This window comes from Mirounga angustirostris, unplaced genomic scaffold (assembly GCF_029215605.1).
Source record: "Mirounga angustirostris isolate CCGP_5_RB_7025 unplaced genomic scaffold, mMirAng1.0.hap1 SCAF_4, whole genome shotgun sequence".
NCBI classification, from domain to species: Eukaryota; Metazoa; Chordata; class Mammalia; order Carnivora; family Phocidae; genus Mirounga; species Mirounga angustirostris.
The window spans coordinates 25,330,281-25,356,889 of NW_026991712.1; the positions used below are offsets into that span (position 1 = coordinate 25,330,281).

The 26,609-nt window shown below is 35.6% G+C and overlaps 1 protein-coding gene and 1 pseudogene across 3 annotated transcripts in view; one reads left to right on the forward strand and one right to left on the reverse strand.

Annotated features, from left to right (window-relative positions):
- Positions 1-26,609, forward strand: part of CSMD3 (CUB and Sushi multiple domains 3) — a 1,202,189-nt gene that overhangs the window by 165,161 nt on the left and 1,010,419 nt on the right. For all 3 annotated transcript variants that reach the window (XM_045896021.3, XM_045896023.3, XM_045896024.3), the window contains exon 3: positions 5,836-5,948. In XM_045896021.3, the coding sequence (XP_045751977.1) occupies positions 5,836-5,948 (113 nt within the window). The remainder of the gene's footprint in view (positions 1-5,835; positions 5,949-26,609) is intronic.
- LOC123858499 (homeobox protein NANOG-like) lies at positions 21,314-25,228 on the reverse strand (annotated as a pseudogene).

Consider the following 26,609-nt stretch of genomic DNA (forward strand, 5'->3'; position numbering starts at 1 on the left):
CCCTGCATTGGGCTTCCTGCTCCATGGGAAGCCTGCTTCTCCCTCTCCCCCTGCTTGTGTTCCCTCTCTCGCTGTGTCTCTCTCTGTCAAATAAATAAAATCTTTTTTTAATAAAGAAATATGTATGTATGCATGTCAATAGAAGTTTATGGCAGTATTATTTATAAAAGACCCAACTGGAGAAAGAAAGATCCAATAGCCATAGAATGGCTAAATAAATTGAAGTATAAAATGAAATCCTATATAGTAATGAAAGTTAATTTCCATACTACTACTACAATAGTACAAATACAAGTACAGTGAAATAATTTCATTATATACAATTTCATTTATATAAAGCTTTAAAACATGCAAAATTAATTTGTTTAGCTAGAAGTCAGGCGAGTGGTTATCTTTGGGGAGGAGTGAGATAGTAATGAGTGGGAGGAAACATAAGCAGACATTCAGTATTTCTTGCAGTGTTTTATTTCTTGATCTGAAATATTTAATTTGTGATTTATTTCTTGATCTGAAATATTTAATTTGTGAAAATTCAGCAGTATGCACAATTTTGATTTGTTGTTATCCTCTGTAAGTTATAGTTTATTGAACATATTTGTAAACAAAAAGACCAATATTATATAATTAATTTATAAAAGTATAATGTTTTATGTATATAAAAATATAGCCTAGTATATTCTGGTCATAAGTGACATATTTTTAAAAAATAAGGGTACCAAAAGGTTGAAAGTTAAAAGATGTTCTAGACTAATTCTAGTAAATTAAGTTTTAGATTTATTACTGCCAGATAAGATAAAGTTTAATATCAAATCATTATTAGACATAGATTAGGGGCACCTGGATGGCTCAGTCAGTTAAGCATCTGACTCCTGATTTCAGCTCAGGTCATGATCTCAGGGTTGTGAGATCGAGCCCTACATCAGGCTCTGTGTGGGCATGGAACCTGCTTAAGTAATTCTCTCTCTCCCTCTCCCTCTGCACCCCTCCCCAAAAGAAGCAAAATAGGGTAGCACTTCATAAAAAATAAAATGTTCAATTTGCCAGGAAATACAATAATTTAAACTTGTGTACACCTATTAATGTAGCCCCCAAGTATATTTTAAAATGGACATAACTACAAGGAAAAATATAAAAATCTATAATCCTCTTGTGAGATTTTAGCATATCTCTTTCAGTAACTAGTAGATCAGATTTTAAAAATATAGTCAGCACAGAGAACACTTGAACATGATTAACAAATTTATCTAAAAGATATATTGAACACTGTTCCTAGCCAATGATAAATACCCATTATAGGAGCCAGAAAGATCCCAGAATAATGGTTCTTTAAGAACTTGTGAATATATCACACGGCAAAAATAACTCGGCAAATGGAATTGAGACAGATGTTATAATAGAAGATATCTGAATTATCAATTTGAACACAATTTAATTACATGAGCATGGAAAAGTTGAGAACTCTCTCCATCTGGAGGCAGAAGAGGCAACAGCAGAAGGATGAGGTAGAGGGAAAGACCAAAGAGAATTACAGAATGAGAACTTGGACTGCCCTTGCTGACTCTGAAGATGGAGGAACGAGGTCTCAAACTGAGAAATGCAAGCAATCTCTAATACCTGAGAATGACCCCAAGTCAACAGCCGGCAAGGAAACAGGACCTTAGTCCTACAACTGCATAGAATTTAATTCTGGCAACAGTCTTATAAATTGGGAAGTGAAAGCAAATTCTGCTCCCAAGGTTCTAGAAGCAATGCAGCCCAGCTAACACCTTGATTTCAACTTCATGAGGCTCAAAGCAGAGAACCAGCTGAGCTATGCTCTACCAAGACCTATGTAACTATGAGATAATTAATAATGGGTGTTAAGGTTGTGGTAATTTGGATTAGGAATAGAAAAATAATATGCTTTCCTTTATAAGAAAACTAGGCATGTAATAAAAAAAAAAAAAAACCAGTATCGGACCCATAAAGCAAATCTCAAGAATTTCAAAGGATTAAATTCATACAGAAAATGTTATCTAATTGCAATGCAAATGAGATATACATTGGTAAGAAGACATAACTAAAGCAACTCATAGGTTTATAATTTAAAAGATATACTTCTAACCATGAGCCAAATAGGAAATCATGTAGCTTATGCAGCAAAAAGAGGAAAATTTACAGCTTTAAATGCTTATAAACCCTAGAGGAACTGCCAGATAAGTGTGTACAAGTGAACTTTTGCAAGAATGTTGATGAAAACGCAAATTATAAACAACCCAAATGTCCATCAACAATAGAATGTATAAATTTAGTGTGGTATATTTATTGCAATAGATTCCTATATAGCAGTGGTTCTCAAAATGTGATCCGTGGATCCTTGAAGGTCCTGAGACATTTTTAGGGGGTCCACAAGATCAAAACTGTTTCCATAACACTGAGACATTATTCACACCATTTTCATTGTGTTGACATTTGTCCTCAGGGTACAAAAGTAATGGTGAGTAAAACTGCTGGTGCCTGAAAACCTCACAATTAGTGACCTCAAACTGTACAAATAGTCATTAGTCATTGTATTCGTCACTGCCACACACTTTCAGTGTGGAAAAAAATCCATTGTACATAAGAATATTCCTGTTGATGCTATAGTTATTTCATTAAATGTCTACCCTGTAATTCCCCTCTTTTAAATGACCTGTGTAACAAAATGGAAAGTATGCAAAAAAAAAAAACAAAAACAAAAACGTAGAACCTTCTTATGCCTACCAAAATATGATGGTTGTTCCAAGGAAAAACAGTTGCATAATTGAGTTGTCAGCTGAACAGGCCACATTTTCATGGAACATTCTTTTTACTCGAATAACTAACATAAACTACAGTTAGTCAAACTTGGGTATTTGTTATATATTTTTTTCCAACACACACACACACACACACACACACACGCACACACACTGAACCTGAATTGTTATTTCAAGGGAAAACAATTGACAGGATTTGTTGTCTATGACAAAATCTAGTTTCCAAGTAAAAAATTAGAATTTTGGAAAACTTCCATCCATTACTGTAAGTTTTAGAGCTTCCCCAAGTTTAAAGATTTTTCTAATGTGATCAGTAGCAATAAAAATAAATGTGATTTTTTGATACTTTATAATAAAATGTATCAACATTTGGAAGATTTAACTCAGTGAACGGATATATTCCAAATTATTAATACATGTTAAAAATTGAATTGGTAAAAAGGACCCATTATAGAAACAAGGTGAAGCAATGAATTTTAATGCCACAGAGTATAAAAATTAATTGGTATGGTTTGAATTCAACATTGCAATTAACTTGTAAAGTTCTTGTGTACTATCAAAGAAGAGTATCCACTTATCTGCAAAAGCCATTAGAATTCTCTTCCCTTTTCCAACTACATATGTGAGGCCAGAGTTCTTCATACCCATCAACCAAAATAATATATTGTAAGATACTGAATAAAGAAGTAGATATGAGGGGCTCCTGGGTAGCTCAGTCATTAAGTGTCTACCTTCAGCTCAGATCATGATCCCAGGGTCCTGGGATCAAGCCCCGCATCAGGCTCCCTGCTCAGCGGGAAGCCTGCTTCTCCCTCTCCCACTCCCCCTGCTTGTGTTCCCTCTCTCACTGTCTCTCTCTCTGTCAAATAAATAAATAAAATCTTAAAAAAAAAAAGTAGATATGAGAATCCAACTGATTTCTGTTAATAGGTCAGATATTAAATAGATGTTGTTTCTTTTTTTTTAAGATTTTTATTTATCTCGGGGCGCCTGGGTGGCTCAGATGGTTAAGCGTCTGCCTTCATTTATTCAGCTCATGATCCCGGGATCCTGGGATGGAGCCCCGCATCGGGCTCCCTGCTCCGCGGAAGCCTGCTTCTCCCTTTCCCATTCCCCCTGCTCGTGCTCTCTCTCTCTCTCTCTCTCTCTGTATCTCTGTGTCTCAAATGAATAAATAAAATCTTAAAAAAAAAGATTTTTATTTATCTCTTTGATAGAGAAAAAGAGTGAGAGAGCACAAGCAGGGGGAGCTGCAGAGGGAGAGGGAGAAGCAGGCTCTCAAGTGAGCAGGGAGCCTGATGCAGGGCTCGATCCCAGGACCCTGGGATCATGACCTGAGCCAAAGGCAGCCACTTAACCAACTGAGCCACCCAGGTGCCCCTAAATAGATTTTCAAGAACAGAACACAATATGTTCTTGTCATTTTTGTTTTGGAAAAGATAATTATTTTGAATTAAAATATGATTTATGTCAACATGCAATGTGCCTATCCTGGTTATTTTTAAATTAATAAATGCACATGTAAAAAATTGTTCTCAGTTTTAACTTAAATAGGGTATTTATTGATAAATCTAGCCCACAAAATCTTTTGGGGGTTCTTAATAATTTTTAGAGTATAAACACACCTGAGACAAATGAGAATTATTGCTATCTAGCATTGAAATATATGGTAATTTCAATGTAGATCAATCCTACATGTGCAATGTTGGGCAAAAATAGCAAGTATATAAAAAATAGTATAATTCCATTGCATAAAATTACTAATTCTTATTATATTAATAATAAAAATGAGAAAATAAATAACATAAATGTTAATTCATAGAAAAATTAAAAATTATGTTATTTCATTAGTTTTAGTAAAATTATATCCTGTGTATGCGGGTTTTTTTAATTTTTAATTTCTTTTTTCTAGTTTAGACAAAGTATCAATTGTAAATCAATTGTATAATCAATCTTGTAACTATATGCAATAAGTTATTTGCAAAATTCGTAAAAAATTATGGTAAAAAATGTCAGACAAATATTTGTTTTATAAAAATATGCAGTATAGGGGTGCCTGCGTGGCTCAGTCAGTTAAGCAACTGCCTTTGGCTCAGGTCATGATCTGGGGTCCTGGGACTGGAGCCCACATCTGGCTCTTACTCAGCGGGCAGTCTGCTTCTCTCTGCTCCTCCCCCTTCGTGCTCTGTCTTTCTCTCTCTCACACACACTCAGTTTCTCTCTCAAATAAATAAAATCTTTTTAAAAATGAAATATAACCAAAAAGTAATCTGCAACTATTAAATTTAATTGAATTTATTGAAAGTTTAGAATCTAATAAAACAAAATCACATCATTTGTAGACTTTACAGTTTCAAGATTTATTTAGATCACATCTCTTCCTTTAATATTAAATTTTAATAAAAACTCCCCACTGTGTAAATATATTCTAAACTATCAGGAAAATTATTTATTTGACAAAAATACCTTCTGAATATTCAATTGTTAAAATAAGGAGCAAAAGACACTAAAAACACATACTCTCACAACTCATCTCCCAAAGTCTAAATTAATCAGTATTTTCATAGAGATGATATATGTAATAGATATGATAAATAGTTATGCACAGTCACATGTATGTAAATAACTTTATACATACCTACAGTAATTGTTTTTGATGAGTGACTTTTAATCAATATGTGATAAATTTGTTCATAAACCCTCACACACACACCCACCCACCCCCACACACCCATACACACCTACTTATACAAAGCTTATGGATATGATAAATGACTTTTTTAAAAAAAAAATTTATTTATTTATTTGACAGAGAGATACACAGCGAGAGAGGGAACACAAGCAGGGGGAGTGGGAGAAGGAGAAGCAGGCTTCCCACGGAGCAGGGAGCCCAATGTGGGGCTCAATCCCAGGACCCTGGGATCATGATCTGAGCTGGAGGCAGACGCTTAACGACTGAGCCACCCAGGCACCCCGATAAAATGACTTTTAATGCTCTTTCAACTCTATTAGGTAAAATGTCTATAATACTAACAATTAATTCCATTTATGTTTTTAGGTTAACAGGATTCCATCTGCCACCACCAGTGACGAGTACCAAATCTGTGTTCTCACTACGTTTGACCAGTGATTTTGCAGTTAGCGCTCATGGGTTTAAAGTATATTATGAAGGTAAGTGATGGCAATATAAAAGGACCACCGCCCAGTCTAATAGAGTCAAACCAAAATTCTCTAGGATGGAAATGGAAGAAGAATCACCAGGAAGGAAGATACAGTTTATCCTGTTATCTCAAATCCTGTCCTGAGAGTCACCGTCTTAATAATCATTAATACATAATAAAATGCTAGAATGAGTAGGCTTTCATGTTTCATTGCGGTACCTGAACAGAGGAAAATCTTTCCCTTAAATCTTCTTAGGAGATGAGACCATGAAACCATTATGGGGTTAGACATTAACAAAAGCGAACAAAATGAAAGTAACAGGAAATAAGGTCTGATTCAAGATTCAGGCATCGCAGATTCCACTCTGTTTGCTCTGCTAGAAAATAACCTGGTAATCTGTCTTCTCCACAAGTTAGTCAAGACAAAAGGTCTATTAAGAGACAAGAGTTTGCATCTTTCATTCTAAACCAGGCTTTCCAGTCCCACAAATCCATAATCCCTAAAACCACAGAAAAGAAAACTAAGAAGCTCTTGAAACTAAAGCTTTTATCTAGAAGGTGGAACAAACTAATTTGGCATCAAAGCCTGACCTGAACTAATTGGAGGCCACTAATAACCTTTATTTATCCCACACAGTGTGGGTACTCATGTTTCATTATGCAAATATTGTTTGATAATTTGGTGTACCACAGGCTCTGCTGATGGTGTTAAAAATGTACAGAATCTGCATGTGTTCCTTTTTTATTTATAAATTCTGATGATAAAAATACTCTATTCCTGAAGGTTTCAGATGGAGGTCATGGACTTGTAATTTTTTTTTATGGGATTTGACAATGAAGTTGCACCTCCTTTAGGGAAGAGCCCCTTCCTACCTATAGGAATAGCATATCAGATTTCAACTCACCTCCCCAGGACCATATTACCAGAATGCATCACCCAGATCTAAAATCATCCTAAGAGATACACAAATACAGATACAGATACAGTAGCAGGGGTGGTTACTTTCTAAAGCACATAATAATTCAAAATATGATATGTTTAAAGAGCACACTGGAGACCATATATAAAGTAGAATTGCTTTAGTATAAAGGTTAATAGTTTGCATGTGGGGAAAGTTTTAAATCAAACATTTCATCTTAGTGCTATCTTTCTCACTAGAAAAAATATCCCTTAACAAACAATTGAGTAAAAATACTTTCTCTTTTTTTATATCCTAAATAATGACACATCATTGCAGTTTTAACACTATTTTCTACCCAATACATTTCTGAACTATCTTTTGTGTAGCAGGGGAGGCTGCATTCTAAGACTTTTTTCCTCCATTGTGCTAGTAGAAATCATTATTTTTCTAAGGTGCTTTCACAGTAGTCAAGTATTTTTATCTTGGCAACTTAATTCATAGTTCAAAACACTACAAACACAAAGGTTTAATTTTAAGTGTAATTTTGGCAATATTGAAGGAGTTAGTAATACAATAATTTTCTATTAAAGGCTCCTTAATAGAAAACCTGTACTCTGTTCATCCAAGTATAAATATATTTTAGGTTAGTCTATTCTTTCAGTAAGTACTAAGTACGCTGAAAATGTACTAACTTGGAAGATGAGTTAGGATGTTACCATGTTTCCTGACTCGACTGTCAAGTTTCATGAAAAATACTCAAAAATATTTTCAAAGCTCTCCATGTTTTCCACATATATACAACATTAAATTTCTGTCTTTCCTGCTTCTGTAAAAATGGATTCGTAGATCTTCATGACATTTAAATATATGTTCGGGAGGTCCTGACTTAAAATATAAGGTATTAGGTATCTATATAGTATTGAGTGATTGGTATTCATGTTAAAGAACATCTTCAAGCATTGATTTGTGATGGTACCTTCTACCCTGTGTTAGTTTTCTATTGCTATTCTAACAAATGAACACAAATTTAGCATCTTAAAACAAAAATATATTAACTCACAGTTGTGGAACTGAGAAATCCTGGTGGTCCTCCGCTAGTTTTTCTGTTCAAGGTCTCGCAGGGCTGAAATAAAAATGTCAGCTGGTTGGTCTCTTATCAGGAGGCTCTGGGAAGATACTAGTGCCCACAGCTCCCAAAGGCCTCTACCTTCCTTGTCCTTGGGCCCCACATCTGAGAGCCAGCAAGGGGTGCACTGCATCCTTCTCATACTCGGAATCTCTCTGACTTCCCCTTCTGAAGCATCCCTCTACTACCTTCTTCCCCCCACAATCTCTGACTTCAAGTAGACAAAGTTCTTGTTTTAAGGGCCTGTGTGATTAAATTGGACCCACCTGGGTAATCAAGTCTGATCTCCCTGTGTAAAATTCCTTACACTTACTTACATTTGCAAGGTTCTTTTTGCCTTGTCCCATGACATATTCACTGATTCCAGAGATATTTGGTTGGGGGTTGGGGAGAGTAGGAATGGGTTTCATTTGTCCTACCATACCATGGGACACTATGTAACGTTTTACAGAGGGAACAGCTGCAAGTGTTTATTTATTTAACCAGGGCCAATGAGTCTGTCAAGACCAGCTGGTGTATAGTAGTCCCCTCTTAATCACAAGGTATATGTTACAAGCCCTTCAGTGGATGCCCGAAATCGTGGATAGTTCCTAACTCTCTATATACTATATTCTCTCTTATACATACATACTTACGATAAAGTTTTGTTTATAAATTAGGCATAGTGGGGCATCTGGGTGGCACAGTCGATTAAGTGTCCCACTCTTGATTTCAGCTCGGGTAATGATCTCGGGTTGTGAGATCAATCCTGACCTCCGCTGGGCTCTGCGCTCAGTGGGGAATCTACTTGAGGGTTCTCTCTCTCCCTCCCCTCTGCCCCTTGCCTGTCTCACACACTCTCGCTAAAAAAAAAAAAAAAGTAAATAAATCTGGGGTGCCTGGATGGCTCAGCCAGTTAGGCATCTGCCTCTGGTTCACGTCATGATCCCGCAGTTCCGGATCGAGCCCCACACTGGGCTCCTATTCAGTGGGGAGTCTGCTTCTCCCTCTCCTTCTGCCCCTGCCCCCGCTCGTGCACGCTTGCTCGCTCTCTCTCACCCTCTCGCAAATAAATCAATAAAATCTTTAAAAAAGTAAATAAATTTTTAAAATATTAGGCATAATAAGACATTAACAATAATAAAATGAATAATCATAATAATAGACTGTAATGAAACTTTGTGAACATGGTCTCTATCAGAATATTCTGTCCTCACCCTTCTTGTGACGACGCGAGACGATAAAATGCCTACGTGATGAGACGAAGTGAGGTGAATGACGTAGGCACTCGGATGTAGAGTTAGGCTACAACTGACCTTCTGATGATTCGTCAGGAGGATGATCTGCTCTCGGACCACAGTGGATTCTGGGTAACTGAAGTGGAGGAAAGCGAAACTGCCGATAAGGCGGGACCGTCGTATAGTGAAGTCCGGAAAACTTAGTTTGAAATTTCCTTCTTTTTTTTTTTTAAGATTTTATTTATTTATTTGATAGAGAGAATGAGAGAGAGCATGAGAGGGAAGAGGGTCAGAGGGAGAAGCAGACTCCCCACTGAGCAGGGAGCCCGATGCGGGACTCGATCCCGGGACTCCAGGATCATGACCTGAGCCGAAGGCAGTCGCCCAACCAACTGAGCCACCCAGGCGCCCTTAGTTTGAAATTTCTTTCTTTTTTTTTTTTTAAGATTCTATTTATTTATTTGAGAGAGAGAGAATGAGAGAGAGAGCACATGAGGGGGGGAGGGGCAGAGGGAGAAGCAGAGTCCCCGCCGAGCAGGGAGCCCGATGCGGGACTCGATCCCGGGACTCCAGGACCATGACCTGAGCCGAAGGCAGTCGCTTAACCGACTGAGTCGCTAACCCTGGTTTTACCAGGTTTTTTTTTAAAGATTTTATTTATTTATCTGAGAGAGAGAATGAGATAGAGAGAGAGAGCATGAGATGGGGGAGGGTCAGAGGGAGAAGCAGGCTCCCCGCCAAACAGGGAGCCCGATGCGGGACTCGATCCCGGGACTCCAGGACCATGACCTGAGCCGAAGGCAGTCGCTTAACCGACTGAGTCGCTAACCCTGGTTTTACCAGGTTTTTTTTTAAAGATTTTATTTATTTATCTGAGAGAGAGAATGAGATAGAGAGAGAGAGCATGAGATGGGGGAGGGTCAGAGGGAGAAGCAGGCTCCCCGCCAAACAGGGAGCCCGATGCGGGACTCGATCCCGGGACTCCAGGACCATGACCTGAGCCGAAGGCAGTCGCTTAACCGACTGAGCCACCCAGGCGCCCTTAGTTTGAAATTTCAAAGCTCATTTTCCACATCCCTACATTTCGGATCCAAGTTATCATTCCATAATTACCTCAAATTAGAACTCTGGACCCTACTCCTACTACAATAAAATTAATCTACGAATTTGGACATTTCCTCTAAATTTATACCTGCACGTTTTGTTTTTTTTTAGATGATCCTAATATCTGAATCTCATTAATTTTCATTACATTTTCCTCTATATAATCATTTCCTAGTCATCTTTTGTTTGAAGTATAGTTGACACACACTGTTACGTTAGTTTTAGGTGTACAACATAGTGATCCAAAAAATCTATAGGTTATGCTATGCTCATCACAAGTGTAGCTACCATCTGTCACCATACAACCCTATTACAATACCACTGACACTATCCCCTTTGCTGTACCTTTCATCTTAATCTTTCAAAGTATCCTAAGACCTTGTCCTTGTGTATTAGAATTTATGAGAACCCTCTTTATTAGTAATATTTGTGTATCTATCTGTGTTTCTCAATCTGCCAACACTGGACCACATGCATCAGAATCATCTGGAGAATTTGTTAAAATGTAAAATATAAGATTCTTGGCCCCAATTACATATCCTGAATCAGACATGGAATGAATTCCTAGAATATGCATTGCAATTCCAATTGTAAATCCAATAAAGAATATATAATTGATAAATGTAAGTCAGTCTCTGATCTTCCCAGAACTCAGTTCTTACAAACTTCTATTGCCCTACTTCAGCCCATTTACTTTAAAACTCTGGAGGGTGTGTTTCACAAATTTTGATTGAGGTTAAGAGCTCTTAATCATTTACTGGAAACACTTTTCTTTTAAACTCCTTGAAGTCAAAGCTGTGAGTTGTTAAATTTCTGTGGAAAATTTTCCCACTAATATCTAGCTGCACTTATCTTTATCTTTTCTCATTACTGTCTACCATACACCTCAATATCTTGTCACTATTTCCCAAGGTTTTTTTTTTTTTTTACAGTACTTTAGTTTCATTTTTTATGTTAATAAAAACAAATAACTAAAATACTGTTCTATGAAACAGTAAATTTGAGAAACACTAACATATACTAGGTTGAATAGTAATATAATCATTTTTCAAAATTCGATCAGGATAAACCTGGTAAGATCTGTGTTCTGTGGAGCTCATAGTGAGAAATACTCTTAGGTCTTTTCTAAATCTGCCAAACAGAATTCAAAATATATTCCAGTTTCTGCTAAAAGTTGTTTCGTATAACAGAGTTCTTTTACATTTTACTTCAAAGATGCATAATCATTTTTTATAGGTAAAAGGGTTAAAAGTTTTCACCTTTAGAAAATATACTGTTAAATCATTTTTATCTTTTAATTCAGATACAGAAATTTGGCTAATAACACTTTATTCACTGAGTGATCTCTTTGTGCCAATCACAGTGCTAAACATTTTACATGGATTTTCCCACCCTAGAAAATTATATGAAAAAAATTTAATAAGCAAGAATTTAACAAAAAATTACATTAACATAAAATATGTATAAATTCCCTGCAAATGTAAACCATATACATTTTGGAGACCTATTTTATATCTAACTATAAACTATAATTCCATTTATAGTTAAATGGGTAGGATCACATAAAGTTTAGTACAAAAGAGTATTATAAAAATAAAAATTACTGATAATGTATATTAAAACAATATGAAACATAAAAGCTGAAATGTATTCTTACATTTATTATGGGTGACCTATATTTCTTTGTTCTTCTTAACTACTTGACATACAAATGAATATTTGTACTACTGACTATTCTATTTAGCTATCTGTCACAATTAAAAGTTTGTCCTTGAGGGGCGCCTGGGTGGCTCAGTCTTTAAGCATCTGCCTTTGGCTCGGGTCATGATCCCAGGGTCCTGGGTAATGCTCAACAGGAAGCCCTCTTCTCCCTCTCCCACTCCCCCTGCTTGTGTTCCCTCTCTCACTGTCTCTCTTTGTCAAATAAATAAATAAAGTCTTAAAAAAAATTTAAAAAAATAGAAGTTTATCCTTGGGAACATCAAATGACTTTAGTGATTTTTAATTTTAGGGGTTATTTTCAATTCCTAAACTTTAAAAATTTAAACTGCAGTACCATGAAATTTAATGAAGAGCTTACAATTTAAGATCAAGTTAATTATGGTTCTGGCAAGACAGTTGAATTGTAGCAAGAGAAATTTATGTAATAAAATTAAATATATTAAACAGTTTGCTACCAATAAAGGTAAGTTAGGTTCATAAAAGAAGTTAATGGATCATTACCTTAAATACTTTTAAGAATAAATGAAAGATATTACATTTAAAAAAAACAGATGTCATACATGTAAAGACAATTTTTCCTCTTGCTCAAATTCAAACCTTTTGCCTTTCAGGTTTCATAGAGTCAGCCTACTTAGGTAAAGAAATACATCTCTATCTCTTCTTCCCTGAACACCCTGTACACACGTCTTTGGCCTATTCATTTCTTATTCTTTCAGGCTTTATGCAGGACTTAATCATTTATAGAAACTCATTTATAGAATCCAAGATTGAGCCCAAAATGCTCAATGATCTTCTTCTACATGCTTAGATATGTACATGCCTTGTCACAATACTGTCTCTTACCGTTTTGGATGTTTTTGCTCACATAGGCTATGAGTAGCTTAAGGGTATGGTATCTACTTTACTTGTTTTACAAACATATCTCCTGAAACATGGAAAGCACTTAATACATGCTTGTTAAACTCAACTGATATATAGATATCTAATAATTTCATCAGTAATGAGGAAATTTTTTTTTAAAGATTTTATTTATTGGGGCGCCTGGGTGGCTCAGTTGGTTGGGCGACTGCCTTCGGCTCAGGTCATGGTCCTGAAGTCCCGGGATCGAGTCCCGCATCAGGCTGCCTGCTCTGCAGGGAGTCTGCTTCTCCCTCTGACCCTCCTCCCTCTCATGCTCTCTGTATCTCATTCCCTCTGTCTCAAATAAATAAATAAAATCTAAAAAAAAAAAAAAAAGATTTTATTTATTTATTTTGACAGAGAAAGAGAGAGACAGCAAGACAGACAGTGAGAGAGGAAACAGAAGCAGGGAGAGTGGCAGAGGGAGAAGCAAGCTTCCTGCTGAGCAGGGAGCCCGATGCGGGGGCTCAATCCCAGGATGCTGGGATCATGACCAGAGCCGAAGGCAGATGGCCAACGACTGAGCCACCCAGGTGCCCCAGTATTAAGGAAAGATTTAATATATCTCCCACTTTCCAAGAATTAAAATGCCAGTCAATGTCTTAAAAGGCAGATGTAGGCTACGTTTAACTACTTAGAACTTGTGATATTCATTGATATTTACCTTAAATAAGTAAGGTGTAGTGGAATTTGGGGCTTTTTATTTGAGAAAAGCCATAAATGATATTTAAAATTATTTTCCTTTTATGCATATGTTCTTTGCTTTAAAATCTTTACTTACCTGAAGTAGTTTATGAAGCATTTTTAAAAATACAAAATTGCTCATATAGCATAACAAGAAAATCAAGATGAAAATGAAAAATTGCTAAAACCAGTGATATATGACCTATTTAATCTTTTTGATTCATGTGGAAAAGATAAGATAATGTTGAAGATGGTGTTTTATTCCCCAGAAATAGGATTATTAAACTTATTATGTAATCTCATTTCACATTGAATTTCCTTCTTTTATATATGTTGCTAAATGTGTTGTTTCTGCCAACTGCTATAATTTATCATTTTGATATGTGTGTTAGAATGAAGTTTGAGACTGTGATAATTTAAGATTCCAGTTATAAGTCAAAGATTTTTTGTGTTTTCTACATTCAAAGACCATACATTGTGATAATTTGTTATAAGTAATAGCTTACAAGAAAATATACTATAAGCTTGGTTAAGAAATTACTTTGTGAATTTATCTTGATTCCCCCTACTAAAATGTAGTAAGTTAGAAAAATATAAATTAATGTTTATTATTTGACTATAAGAATAATCGCATACCACAGAAAATTAAATCTGAAATGAGTTTTTCCTTAAAAAATAGTTATGCTCTTTAACAGTTATAATTTAATATCATAAAAAAATAAACATAGATAAAATAAAATGCAAATATTTTAACAGGAATAATACATAGCATCAATCATTTTGAGTCAATGAATATGCCTACTGTATAAGATAAAATTATATTTCCATATAGAGAAATAATTGTTATAAAATCCTATTTTTAGTACTTATTACACAACTCTCAGTTTAAAGATGATTTTTGGTCATTTTTCCCATACCACATAAGAAAACATAGTTTACAAAATGCATTCAATATTCCAATAAAATTATAATTTTTCTATCTATACAGTATGCTGTCTTGTCTAGAATATTCTTTAAATTTTGTATACCTTTTAATCATATTTTTAAAAAGTCAACTTCTAACACTAATGAATGTGGGAAGCTGTTATCAAAACCTTAATTAATGGAATTCCCCCGGAGAAAGGGAGACACAAAAAGACACCAAAAGTTTTTTATTTGGTCACAGGTGAAGCGAAGTCATAACAGGAAGTAAATGGGAAATAGATAATAAAAAAACAAAAGGAATGCAGGAAGCTAATCTGAAACAATATTAATTAATAATATTCTTGGAACAACATGTTGATGTTTCCTCGTATGATGAAATGTGAATTGACTTCAAGGCATAGTTTGTGGGGCTTTTAGTATTATTCAGGTAATTAAATGTTCCTTAGTTATTGTTCTTTTTATCTATTACATTAATGATAATATTTTCAATTTGTAGTTAAAACAATCGCATCTTCTAAATAGTTTTCCTCATATTCATTTGAAAGTACCATAATTTGGTTGTCTGTCATCTTTGAAGGCACTTACTGATACTTTTGGTTCTTTCACCCTGCTTTCAATTGGAGACTATATTTCTTATCTTACAAGCAGATCTCTGACAGTTGCTCTTCTGTTCACTAGTCTTCATTGGTTATGCTTCATGCAGTATTTCGTCGTGTCTTTCCATGTCGATGTGTCATAAATAACATTTGTTTCTTATAGGGATATTTAAAGGAATTCTGTCCACAAAATGATCATCCTCATCTATATTGGTTTTATATTTATGTTGTGTAATAAATATTGCCACCATTTAGCAGACCTGTACATCACAAATTATAATCTCAGAGTTCTATAGGTTAGACGTCTGGCTCGGTTTTTAGCTCAGATGTCACAAGGCTATAGTCAAGGTATTGGATAACACTTAGGTGGTCTTAGGTGGCTCCACCTAAGACCAGGTTCCTATTCTAAGCTTACTGGTTGCTGGTAGAATTTATTTCCTTGTAGTGATTTGATTGAGATCCATATTTTCTTGCCGGGGATTGACCAGGGACTTTGCTCAGTTTTTATAGGCTGCCTGTGGTTCCTTACCATTCCTCCCACAAAAGGCATTCATGACATGGCTTTCTTCCAGCTTAGCTGGAACACATCTGTCTGACTTTACCTCCCTCTCCAGTTGACTAGTAAAGATTCCTGTATAACATAACATAATCACAGGAGTGACTGTCCCACCACCAATGCCAAATAATGTAATCTAATGAAGAGGGCAACTTTCTCATCATATCCATAGGTTCCACCTGCATTCATGGTGAAAAGGTGGCTCTTGGAGTCCATCTTAAAATTCTGCGTAGTATATTCTGGTGAGTGACTCATTTAAGTGATAGCTAAACATAAGATAGAAAATACAAGGAGAGGAAAAAACAGAAAGTTTGAAGATGCATTTTATAATTAATCAACCTAAGTGGATCCATTCTTTTCCTAAAAAGAGATAAAATTAATGTATTCTTCACATTTTTTCTCCTTACATTGGTAAATTAATTTCTTTTAAGTTAGTAAATAGTACGTCTTTATATTCTATTGTATAGGGTAGATACAATTTAAATATAATCTTATGATGTGTTTCAGATTCTTATTTTTCAGAAGATCACATTTTAATATGAAGGTATTTTTTAACATGGATGTATTTTTTAACATAGCATGTCTTTCTTCTTAGTGAGAAATAAAGGGTAATAGATAAACTTTTAAAGCGTTGAACATGGTGTTACAAGACCTAATATTTAATGTTGATTTTATCACTCAGATGCTGTGAGGCTCAGTTCTTCATAATGTAAAATGATTAATATAATACTGATCCTACAAGGTGTTTTGGAGATCCAGGGAGTTAATGATGTAACATTCATGAAGCAGTGTCTAATATGTAAAGATTCAGTAAATGTTAGCTCTGTCAATATTATGTCAATATATAATATTGCATATTATATGTTAAATGCATAATATTGATATATTAAATAGTGAATCCATAATATTAATATATAGTCAACATCATAGATTTGTCATATATCTATATGTCCGTTTATATTATAATGCTTGGTGATGACATATAAACTCTTTGAATTTCCATCTTCTCAAAAGGAATACTGTATCCAGGTATTTGTTTTGCCTTTCTTAGAAAGTCGTTCAAATAAGAAAATAGAAGTGACAATTATCCAAGTGTTATCTGGGCTCAATAATTATGCAGTAGCACCCTAATCTAAGTTTCCCTAGAATCAAAGTGCTAATGGGCAATAATCTATTTTCAATTTGAACCAAAGGAAGAGATGACACTTTTTACACGTGCACACACATGCACAGTGCTCTTCCAGTGCCACGGGTCAAAAGAGAAGGAATCCTCTCAGGAGTTGCAGCTCTGAGCTAACAGGTCAGTGCTAGAAACAGAAATGGAGCATGATGAGGCAGTCATTCCCATTGACTTGAAGAGAGAGCACAACGGAAGAATGAAAAGTCTTGTGCAAAATCTAATTAAATAATACTCATTTTATCAATACAATCCTTTAAGCAAGTGCTTAAACAAAATTTCAAAAGAACTTTATGGATAATTATAAGGACCCTGGAGCAATGAAAAACATCTTTGTACAGATATGGTGGCTAGAAAAGATGATGCCTGGAAACAAAGGTAGCAATATGTGCCAAACTGTGTGTTTTGTTTTGGTCATTTTAATAAATATAATTGTTGTTGTTTTGGTCATTTTGATAAATATAATTATTTTCTTTGAGTGATGAAGGAGTAACAGAAACTACTGACCCATCTGTAAAACTTTATAGTTCAGTATCTACATATTGTCAAGAACTGTGAAGGTTCTGAGATTTTGCCCAACTCAAAAGTTAACAAATTAGCCTGGCACAGTTTAATGGATGCTGGCAGAAGACTCAAAACTACTGAGTCAGGGACAAAGACTTACATAGAGTGACACAAATAGCCAGATTATCAGCAATTGTTCAGGTTCTCAAAGCCTCAATTCTCACAGGACAATGAAAAGAGGGCTGGTAAACCTGCTTATGAGATATTGGAAAACTTGAGAGGCATAAGGAAGATTGTTTCCTAGGACATGTGTATAGTGTTCTACCACTGTGGTATCTGGATTCCATAAATTTTAGATAAATTTCAATCATCTTTTCAAATGCCAAATAAAAGATACTTTTAAGAATCATTTTATAGGGCACCTGAGTGGCTCAGTCAGTTAAGTGTCTGCCTTTGGCTCAGGTCATGATCCCAGAGTCCTGGGATCGAGCCCCACGTCAGGCTCTGTGCTCAGTGGGGAGTCTGTTTCGCTCCCTCTCCCTCTGCCCCACCCTTGCTTGTGCTCTCTCTCAAATAAATAAAATCTTTTTTTAAAAAAGAATCATTTTATAAAGATCCTTCAAAAGGGTAGATTCCATCTAAAAACTTCAAAATTTGTATTCCTCATATTTAGTATTATTTTAAAAAGCATTTAATAAGCTTTTAGTTAATATTCTATGTATACTTCTGGATAATTTTGTAAATATCATCTGAACATAATGAGTGCTATTTCTTTTCTTCTTTCCCACCTTTTATATTTAGGAGTGTTTGTTGAACTATCTTTCCTTAGTGTAAGATATACCTATTCCATCATAATTTCATTAGGGTTTCTCCACCTACATTTATTTGTAAAATCGGTCTCTCATTTGTCTTTTTGTACTTTCGTTTGCTTGTTTTATATCAGAGTAGTAGGAGTTTATATGATGAATTGAGTTGATTTCCTAACACAGGTACCACAACATAAATTTCAGATGACTGTAATTAAATTTTAAAAATGAAAATGTAAAGTCCATGAAGAAATACAGCAGAATATTGTCAACTCATGGGACAGGAAAGTTTTCTAACTACAAAAGCCAAAAGGAAAATATGTCACTAAGGAAAAGATTGATAGATTACACTAAATAAAATGTGAAAGCTGCTGAATTTTTAAAAGTCATCCTTATATTAAAAGGCAAACAAAAATGAGGATTTAAAATTCACAACCTATGGGACAAATATATATATATATGTTTTATATACAGTATATATTAAAAAACTATTGTCTCTGACATAAATTTTGTAAAAATTATGAATTAAAAATTTGCAAAAAAGGTAAAAATCTTGACAGCATGTAAATAAAAGACTAATTTAACATAAATTTATCATTAACACTAATCTTATGCTTAGAAATAATTTTGGCTTATGGGTAGAAAAAAATAGCAAAATGATTTCTTTTTTTTTTTTAAAGATTTTATTTATTTATTTGACAGAGAGAGACACAGCGAGAGAGGGAACACAAGCAGGGGGAGTGGGAGAGGGAGAAGCAGGCTTCCCGCTGAGCAGGGAGCCCGATGCGGGGCTTGATCCCAGGACCCTGGGATCATGACCTGAGCTGAAGGCAGACGCTCAACGACTGAGCCACCCAGGCGCCCCGCAAAATGATTTTCTTGAGATTAGTAGCCATGAAGAAGAAATAGGAAATAAAGTCAAGGCAATTAAAAATGAAATGTGTTCAGATGAGAAATTTATCAAATGAAGTCTTTCAAATACGAGTTTTTTAATGTAAGAAGAGAGAATTTATCTATATGAATTTCTTTTCATTATGAGTTAGAGAAAAATTTGACATATGAAAACATAGATGGTATATTTTGATTTATATTGGATAGTACACAGCCTTCTTATAATGTAAATAAGAATTCCCATTTCATTAATTTCTGGAAATTTTGTTTCTTTATATTTCTGTAATTTTAAAGCAGATTTATCTGTGTGTAGTTTCAAAGGCTCCACATTATTAATTTTTAGCTTCTTCACGTGTATTTATTTATTAGTTTGTTTCAAGGTTTTATTTAAATTCTAATTAATTAACATATAGTGTAATATTAGTTTTAGGAGTAGAATTTAGTGATTTGTCACTTACATATAACACCCAGTGCTCATCACAAGGGCCCTCCTTAATACCCCTCACCCATGTAGACCATCCCCCTGCCTGCCTCCTCTTCAGCAACCCTTAGTTTGTTCTCTATAGCGAAGAGCTGTTTCATGGTTTGCCTCTCTCTCTCTTTTTTCCCCCATGTTCATCTATTTTGTGCCTTAAATTCCACATATGAGTAAAATAATCTGGTGTTTGTCTTTCTTTGACTTATTTCGCTTAACATAATATACTCTAGCTCCATCCATGCCTTTGCAAAAGGTAAGATATCATTCTTTTTGATGACTGAGTAATATTCCATTATCTCTCTCTCTCTCTCTCTCTCTCTCTCTCTCTCTCTCTCACTGCTTCTTTCTCTATTCATCAGTCTAAATGGACACTGGGCGCTTTCCATAATTTGGCTATTGTTGATAATGCTGCTATAAACATTGGGGTGCCTGTGTCCCTTCAAATCAGTATTTTTGTATCCTTTGGGTAAATAACCTAGTAGTGCAATTGCTGGATCTTAAGGTAGTTCTATTTTTAACTTTTTGAGGAATTTCCATACTGTTTTCCAGAGTGGCTGCACCAGTTTGTATTCCCACCAACAGTGTAAATGGGTTCTCCTTTCTCTGCATCCTCACCAACACCTATTGTTTCCTATGTTGTTTATCATGATGAAGTCCCACTAGTTAATTTTTGCTTTTGTTTCCCTTGCCTCAGGAGACGTGTCTAGTAAGAAGTTTCTATGGCTAATGTCAAAGAGGTTGCTGCCTATGTTCTTTAGGGTTTTGATTGTTTCCTGTCTCACATTTAGGTTCTTTCATCCATTTTGAATATAGTTTTGTGTATGACATAAGAAAATGGTCCAGTTTCATTCTTCTGCATGTTGCTGTCCAGTTTTCCAAGCACCATTTGTTGAAGAGACTATTTTTTTTCATTGGATATTTTTTCCTGCTTTGTTGAAGATGAGTTGGACCATATGGTTGTGGTTCATTTCTGGGTTTTCTATTCTGTGTCATTGATCTATGTCTCTGTTTTTGTGCCCCTACCATACTGTCCTTATGACCAAAGCTTGGTAATATAGCTTGAAGTCCAGAATTGTGATGTCTCCTAGTTTGCTTTTCTTTTTCTTGAAAGAAATTGCTGTGGCTATTCAAAAGTCTTTTGTGGTTCCACACAAATTTTAGGATTGTGTGTTCTAGCACTGTGAAAAATGCAGGTGGTATTTTTATTTATTTTTATTTTTTATTTTTTTAAGGGTAAAGTGGGTATTTTATTTAATTGTACTTAAACCTATAAACTACCAATCAGCCAAACTTGTACTATTATCATGATACATTAAAATACAAAACATCTTTCTACAAATACTAGAATAATGAACAAATTAACAGTTCTAGTAAAACATCACAAGGGACAGAGGAAATCAATGAAGCACATTATAGCTTAACCCTTCACCATTAACAATTGAGGTTATTAACAAGAAAAGCCTCACACTCTCAGAAAATACAAATTATCCTTCATCACACGTCTTTGTATCTTCACTTCCTATTCTTGAGGTTAGATTCTAGAGTCTAAAGATATCCACATTAGGATTGTATCTAGTTATCTATAGCCAGAAACACCTTTTATCATGTTGTCCATAGCAGCCAATGCTACTGAAACCTCTTTGACTCCAATCGTACCCCCTCAATGGACACAATAAGAATAAAGGGAAACAGAATATCGAGGCAGAGATATATGGGACCCTAAAAGACAAAGCCTAGGAGAAGTAATACAGCCACTGCCCAAATTGAGATCAAATAATATACTCATCATCACACATCTTCAGGCTGTATGTTCACAGAGTAATTTGGGAACAAATCCATTATTTGCTGGGTACTACAATACTTAGCAGGTTGTTGTATTTTGGCTTTCCCCAGAAGTTTCTAAGATGGACTCCAAATCGCTGAAAGAATTTTGCTGGAACTGGATCTGGAGCTGCTGGGATTCCTCTCCACAGTTCTGGAGCTGATTGTTCCAGGCTTGGGGGCACCAGGTCTGACTGGCTCAGGAATAGTTGCTCCAAGACTGGCCATTCCAGGAGTGGTTGCTCCAAGACTGGCTGTTCCAGGTCTGGTTGCTCCAGTTTGGGTTATTCCAGGTCTGGTTGCTCCATATTGGAAGGTTTCTGGAAGTGTTCCTCAGGTATCCCTGGTGGTAGGAATAGAAGCCTGGGTATTCTGCAGTTGCTGTGCTGTTCTGAGTCACACTCTTGCTCTCCTTTGGCCAATGGTTTTTCTGCCACCTCTTACATTTCATTCTCTGGTTCTGGAACCAGGTCTTCACCTGCTTATAGCTAAGGTTCAGAATGTTGGAAAGTTCTTGCATCTGCTGGATACTGAAGTATTTCTGTCTCTGAAATTGATCATTGAGGACTTGGAGTTGGGTCTGAGAGAACAGGGTCCTGATCTTCTGTTTCTTGCCCTGGGCCATATCTTCCTTCCTCACTGTTCTCTCCTCTCCAGAAATGGGTGGTAGTTTTACCCTGGGACTGGTGGAGGAGTTGGGTCTGTCCTGAGCAAGCAGATCCATGGAGGAAGGAAGAGGAGAGACGGTCTCTGCGTGGGGTGTCTCAGCAGATGACATTTGCAGGGATGCATAATTTTCTTCAGGCCCATAAATCTCAGGCATTAGAGAAGAATCCCTAGAACTGGGTGCTTCAGGGCCAGGTGGGCATTGGGGCAGAGCTGGATCTGCACTCGTGTTGGTGAATTGAGGGTAGATGGGGGGTGGGGGGTGTGAAGAGCGAGACTGTAAGAAAGGCCCAGGCTTATGGATCTAGGTGGAATTGCTGAGAGGAGTAGGAAGACCTCCAGATGTTAAGAGTCTGAGAAAGACAGGATGAAGTTGGTCACCACTGCAATAGTAAGAGACAACCAGCCCAATGGAGCCAAAGGTGAAGACTTTGGAACGCAGGTGGTATTTTTAAAGGGGTTGCTTTAACTGTGTAGATTGCTTTGGGTACTATGGACATTTTAACAATATTTGTTCTTCCAATCCATGAGCATAGAATGTTTTTCCATTTCTTTGTGTCATCTTCAATTTCATGAGTTTTCTATAGTTTTCGGAGTACAAGTCTTTCACCTTTTCGGTTAGGTTTGTTCCTAGGTATCTTATGGTTTTTAGTGCAATTGTAAATAAGATCAGTTCCTTGATTTCTCTTTCTGCTGCTTCATTATTGTATAGAAATGCAACAGATATCTGTAAGTTGATTTTGTATCCTGTGACTTTACTGAATTCATGTATCAGTTCTAGCATTTTTGGTGGAGTCTTTTTGGGTTTTCTACATAGAGTACCATATCATCTGTGAACAGATAAAGTTTGACTTTTTCCTTGCCAATTTGGATGCCTGTTATTTCTTTTGGTTGTCTGATTGTTGAGGCTAGGATCTCCAGTACTATGTTAAACAACAATGGTGAGCGTGGACATCACTATCTTGTTTCTGACCATAGAAGAAAAGCTCTCAATTTTCTCCCATTGAGGATTATGTTGGCTGTGGGTCTTTTGTATATGGCCTTTATGATGTCGGGCTACATTCTCTCTATCCCTACTTTGTTGAAGGCTTTTATCAAGAATGGATGCTGTACTTTGTCAATGCATCTTGCAATCCAACTCTTTCTGCATCTACTGAGCGGGTCATATGGTTCTTATCCTTTCTTTCAGTGGTGCGGTGTATCACATTGATTGATTTGTGAATATTGAACCACACTTGCAGCCCAGGGATAAATCCCACTTGACTGTGGTACTGTTGGATTCAACTTGCTAGTACTTTGTTGAGAATTTTTGCATACATTATTAATTTAATTTAAGAAATAGTCTGAAAGACTGTTGGATTACATTTTAATTATTTTTAAATTATTTAATTATGACCATGTATTATTTCATTGTGCTCTCTTGAGTCAAACTGATATAATTTTATTTAAAATAGAAAATATGCTAACAATATTAGTAACTCAAATTTTATATTTTTCTAATAAGCCATGTATGTCATTTTACCAGAAATTGATTACAAAAATACTGAAGTATGTTTATCACACAAACTAAATTTTTTCATGGAGGTCTACTTCAAATTTGTATTAATTTGTATTTTTTTTTGTTCAAAAAATTTATTTACTTGAGAGAGAGCAAGCGAGTTTGAGAAAGGAGGGCAGAGGGAGAGGGAGAGGAAGAGAATGTCCAGGAGACCCCCTGCTGAGGCCTGAGTGGAGGCACAGCTCAATCGCAGGACCCTGAGATCATGACCTGAGCCTAAACCAGGAGTCCTATGTTTAATTGACTGAGCCACTTAAGTGCCCCTAAAATTTTTTTAAATTAACTAATTAATTTTTTTTTTTTTTTTTTTTTAGTAATCTCTACATCCAACCTGAGGCTCAAACTCATGACCCTGAGATCAAGAGTTGCATGCTCTTTTTTGACTGAGCCAGCCAGGCACCCCAAATTGTCATTTTAGACTCAATGTCCATCTGAAATTGATAAATGAAATTTATCATAGTACATGACCAGTTAAAAACTTGGAGTGTGAAACTCAGTACTACCTCATATGCTTCATTCTATATAAACATATATGACAGACATTGATAACAGCAGTTTTAAATAAATCCTAAAGATTTACATGACTTGAATCCTTTACATCTATTTTGATTTTTTCATGTTAACATGTCTGTTAAATAGTCTTTATTATTCTCTTCACATTTTTTGCCAGTTGACCAATAAATTGTTTGAAATACACTTTGCAAATGTGCTATAACACTACTGTATTAAGAAAAATAAATACAAATCTAAATTGATGTGATTTTACTAGATACTTGAATGAATCTTAGGATCAACAAAAGTTCTCCAAAGCATTTCTGGGGAAGTGTGTGGAATCATAGTATGAATAAATCAACAATTCTTCAATTATTATGAAGGATTGCATAATAACATTAGAGTAGAAATATAAAATATTTATCACTACAGAGAAATGCTAGAATACTCTTTATTGTAAATTACTTATATTTCCTAAGAAATCTTAATTACTTGATGTAAAAAATAATATTGTAATGATGTAAATGTTTATAAATGTAAATGGAATGAATGATTAGAAAAAAGTAAATTATATTGCTAGAGTAAACCAATTCCATTGTTTACTAATTATGTGTTAATGAAAAATCCTTTGACTTAGGCCATGGAACAAAAGTTTGTTAGAATTTAAAGATTGAAAAGGAGGATAATTCTGACTCAGTTCAGGGTTTCCCACCTTTGGGGTATATGGCTCTATGTATGTGTGAAATTAGGAACACGATGGAACCTTGGTAGGACAAACCCTCTACTTGTAGAGTTTTTTGTCAGTGTTGTTTGTTGGTTTGTTTTACTTTGTGACTTTTTTTCTGCAATTGTCTGCTGTGCCGTGTATCACCAACTCTTTTCTAATAAATCTGTCTCATTATTTTCCATAAAGGGATATAGTATTAGTTCTCCTCTTAGATAAACAAAAACAAACACATAAACTTCTCGTGGTGCTGCTTTACCTTCAGGCTTTGCTCCATTTCTTTGGTCCTCCTTTCATAAAAATTTCTCACAAAGTTGTCTATATGTTCTTTGGTCACCTTCTTCACTTTTAATCTCACCTTTTCAAATATGCTTTGATTAGGGCCTTGCTTCCACCATTCAGTTGAATCTATTACTGTTAAGGTCACCAGTAGTAGAAACATGGTGAGATTTAAAGGTCAGTTCCCAAATTATTCTTCCTTTCTTTAGCATTGAACACATCCTGCTTATCAGCTCTCCTTAAAACATTTTCTTTGCTTGTTGCCTAGATGCCCTCTTTTCCCATTGATTTCTCCCTAACATACCTTCATTCTTTAGACCCCTGGGGAGGTTCTCCTGCTTTTCACTTGTAGATACTGGACTACTACAGGGCTCAGTCTTTGGCCCTCATCTCTGTCTATACCCATTTCTATGAGATCCAATTTCTCTAGTGTCTGAAAGAAGCACAGATTCTCTGAAGATACTTAATCATTTAGGCATTTCTGTGGAGCAATCAGAAAATCTCAAGGGCATGAAGAATAAATGTTTGTTCTTCAGGCTTCAGAAAGGGTTGGTTTGGTGACTCTGGTGACCTAGGCTGAACTCACTCATGTTTGTCCCTGTTGGTTAACCTTGTTGACATCTGTTATCCCAAACTAAGGTTATTTGGCAAAACTCAAGACTCTCATCCACTAACAGGATGTTTTAGACATGTTCTCATGCTGATCACAGAGGTGCAAATGTGTCAAAATGGGAATGGAGGCTCCTTTTCAAGCTCTGCATGATTCAGTCTACTAACATCCCATTGGCTAAAGAGTCACATAAAGAAGCCAACGATCAGATCAGGAGGGCATGACAAAGTTATATGGCAGCGGGCATGTATAAAAGGGAGTGGAATAAAGAAATGGTGACATTGTTGCAATTATCTTAGTATAATTGCTCATTTTATTTTCTAACCTGATGTCTTCCTGAATTCCAGATTGTCTCATCCCCATGTCTTTCCCAACAAATAAATACTTTAGTGGTTTCAATGGGATTTGGAGTTTGTTGCAGCTAAACTATCCTACTCTTCCTCCTGGCATGTGGTCAAAATTGACATCAATCACTTTTCATAGGTTGAAATAAAAATCAGCTGAAGGTGTTTCTTTACTCCACCTTGTTAGTCTCACTTTTTATTATTAGGAAAAAGTCCCATTCTGCATATTATAAAATGCTTCAATATTTCCAATTGTTGGCTTCTGACAACATTAAATTATAAGATTTTCTAGTGAGCAGATTATGACTGAGCCTATTGTGCCAGCTTCGACTATAGTGATGCCATTAGCTAACTTTGCAGCTGTCACTAGCTCTTGATCTGGGGAAATAATGGGTAAGCATTGATGTGGAGCATGAAATTCTTTATATTTAAATTATCACAAATCCAAATCTAGTGATAGGAATTTGTAGGATACATCTTAAGTGTCTTATATTCTTTAAGAAAACAAACATTTTGGATGTGCATTATACTTTCCATTGACTTTTTCCCGGTCACGAGTCTATTTTAAAAATATTATATTTAGCCACAAA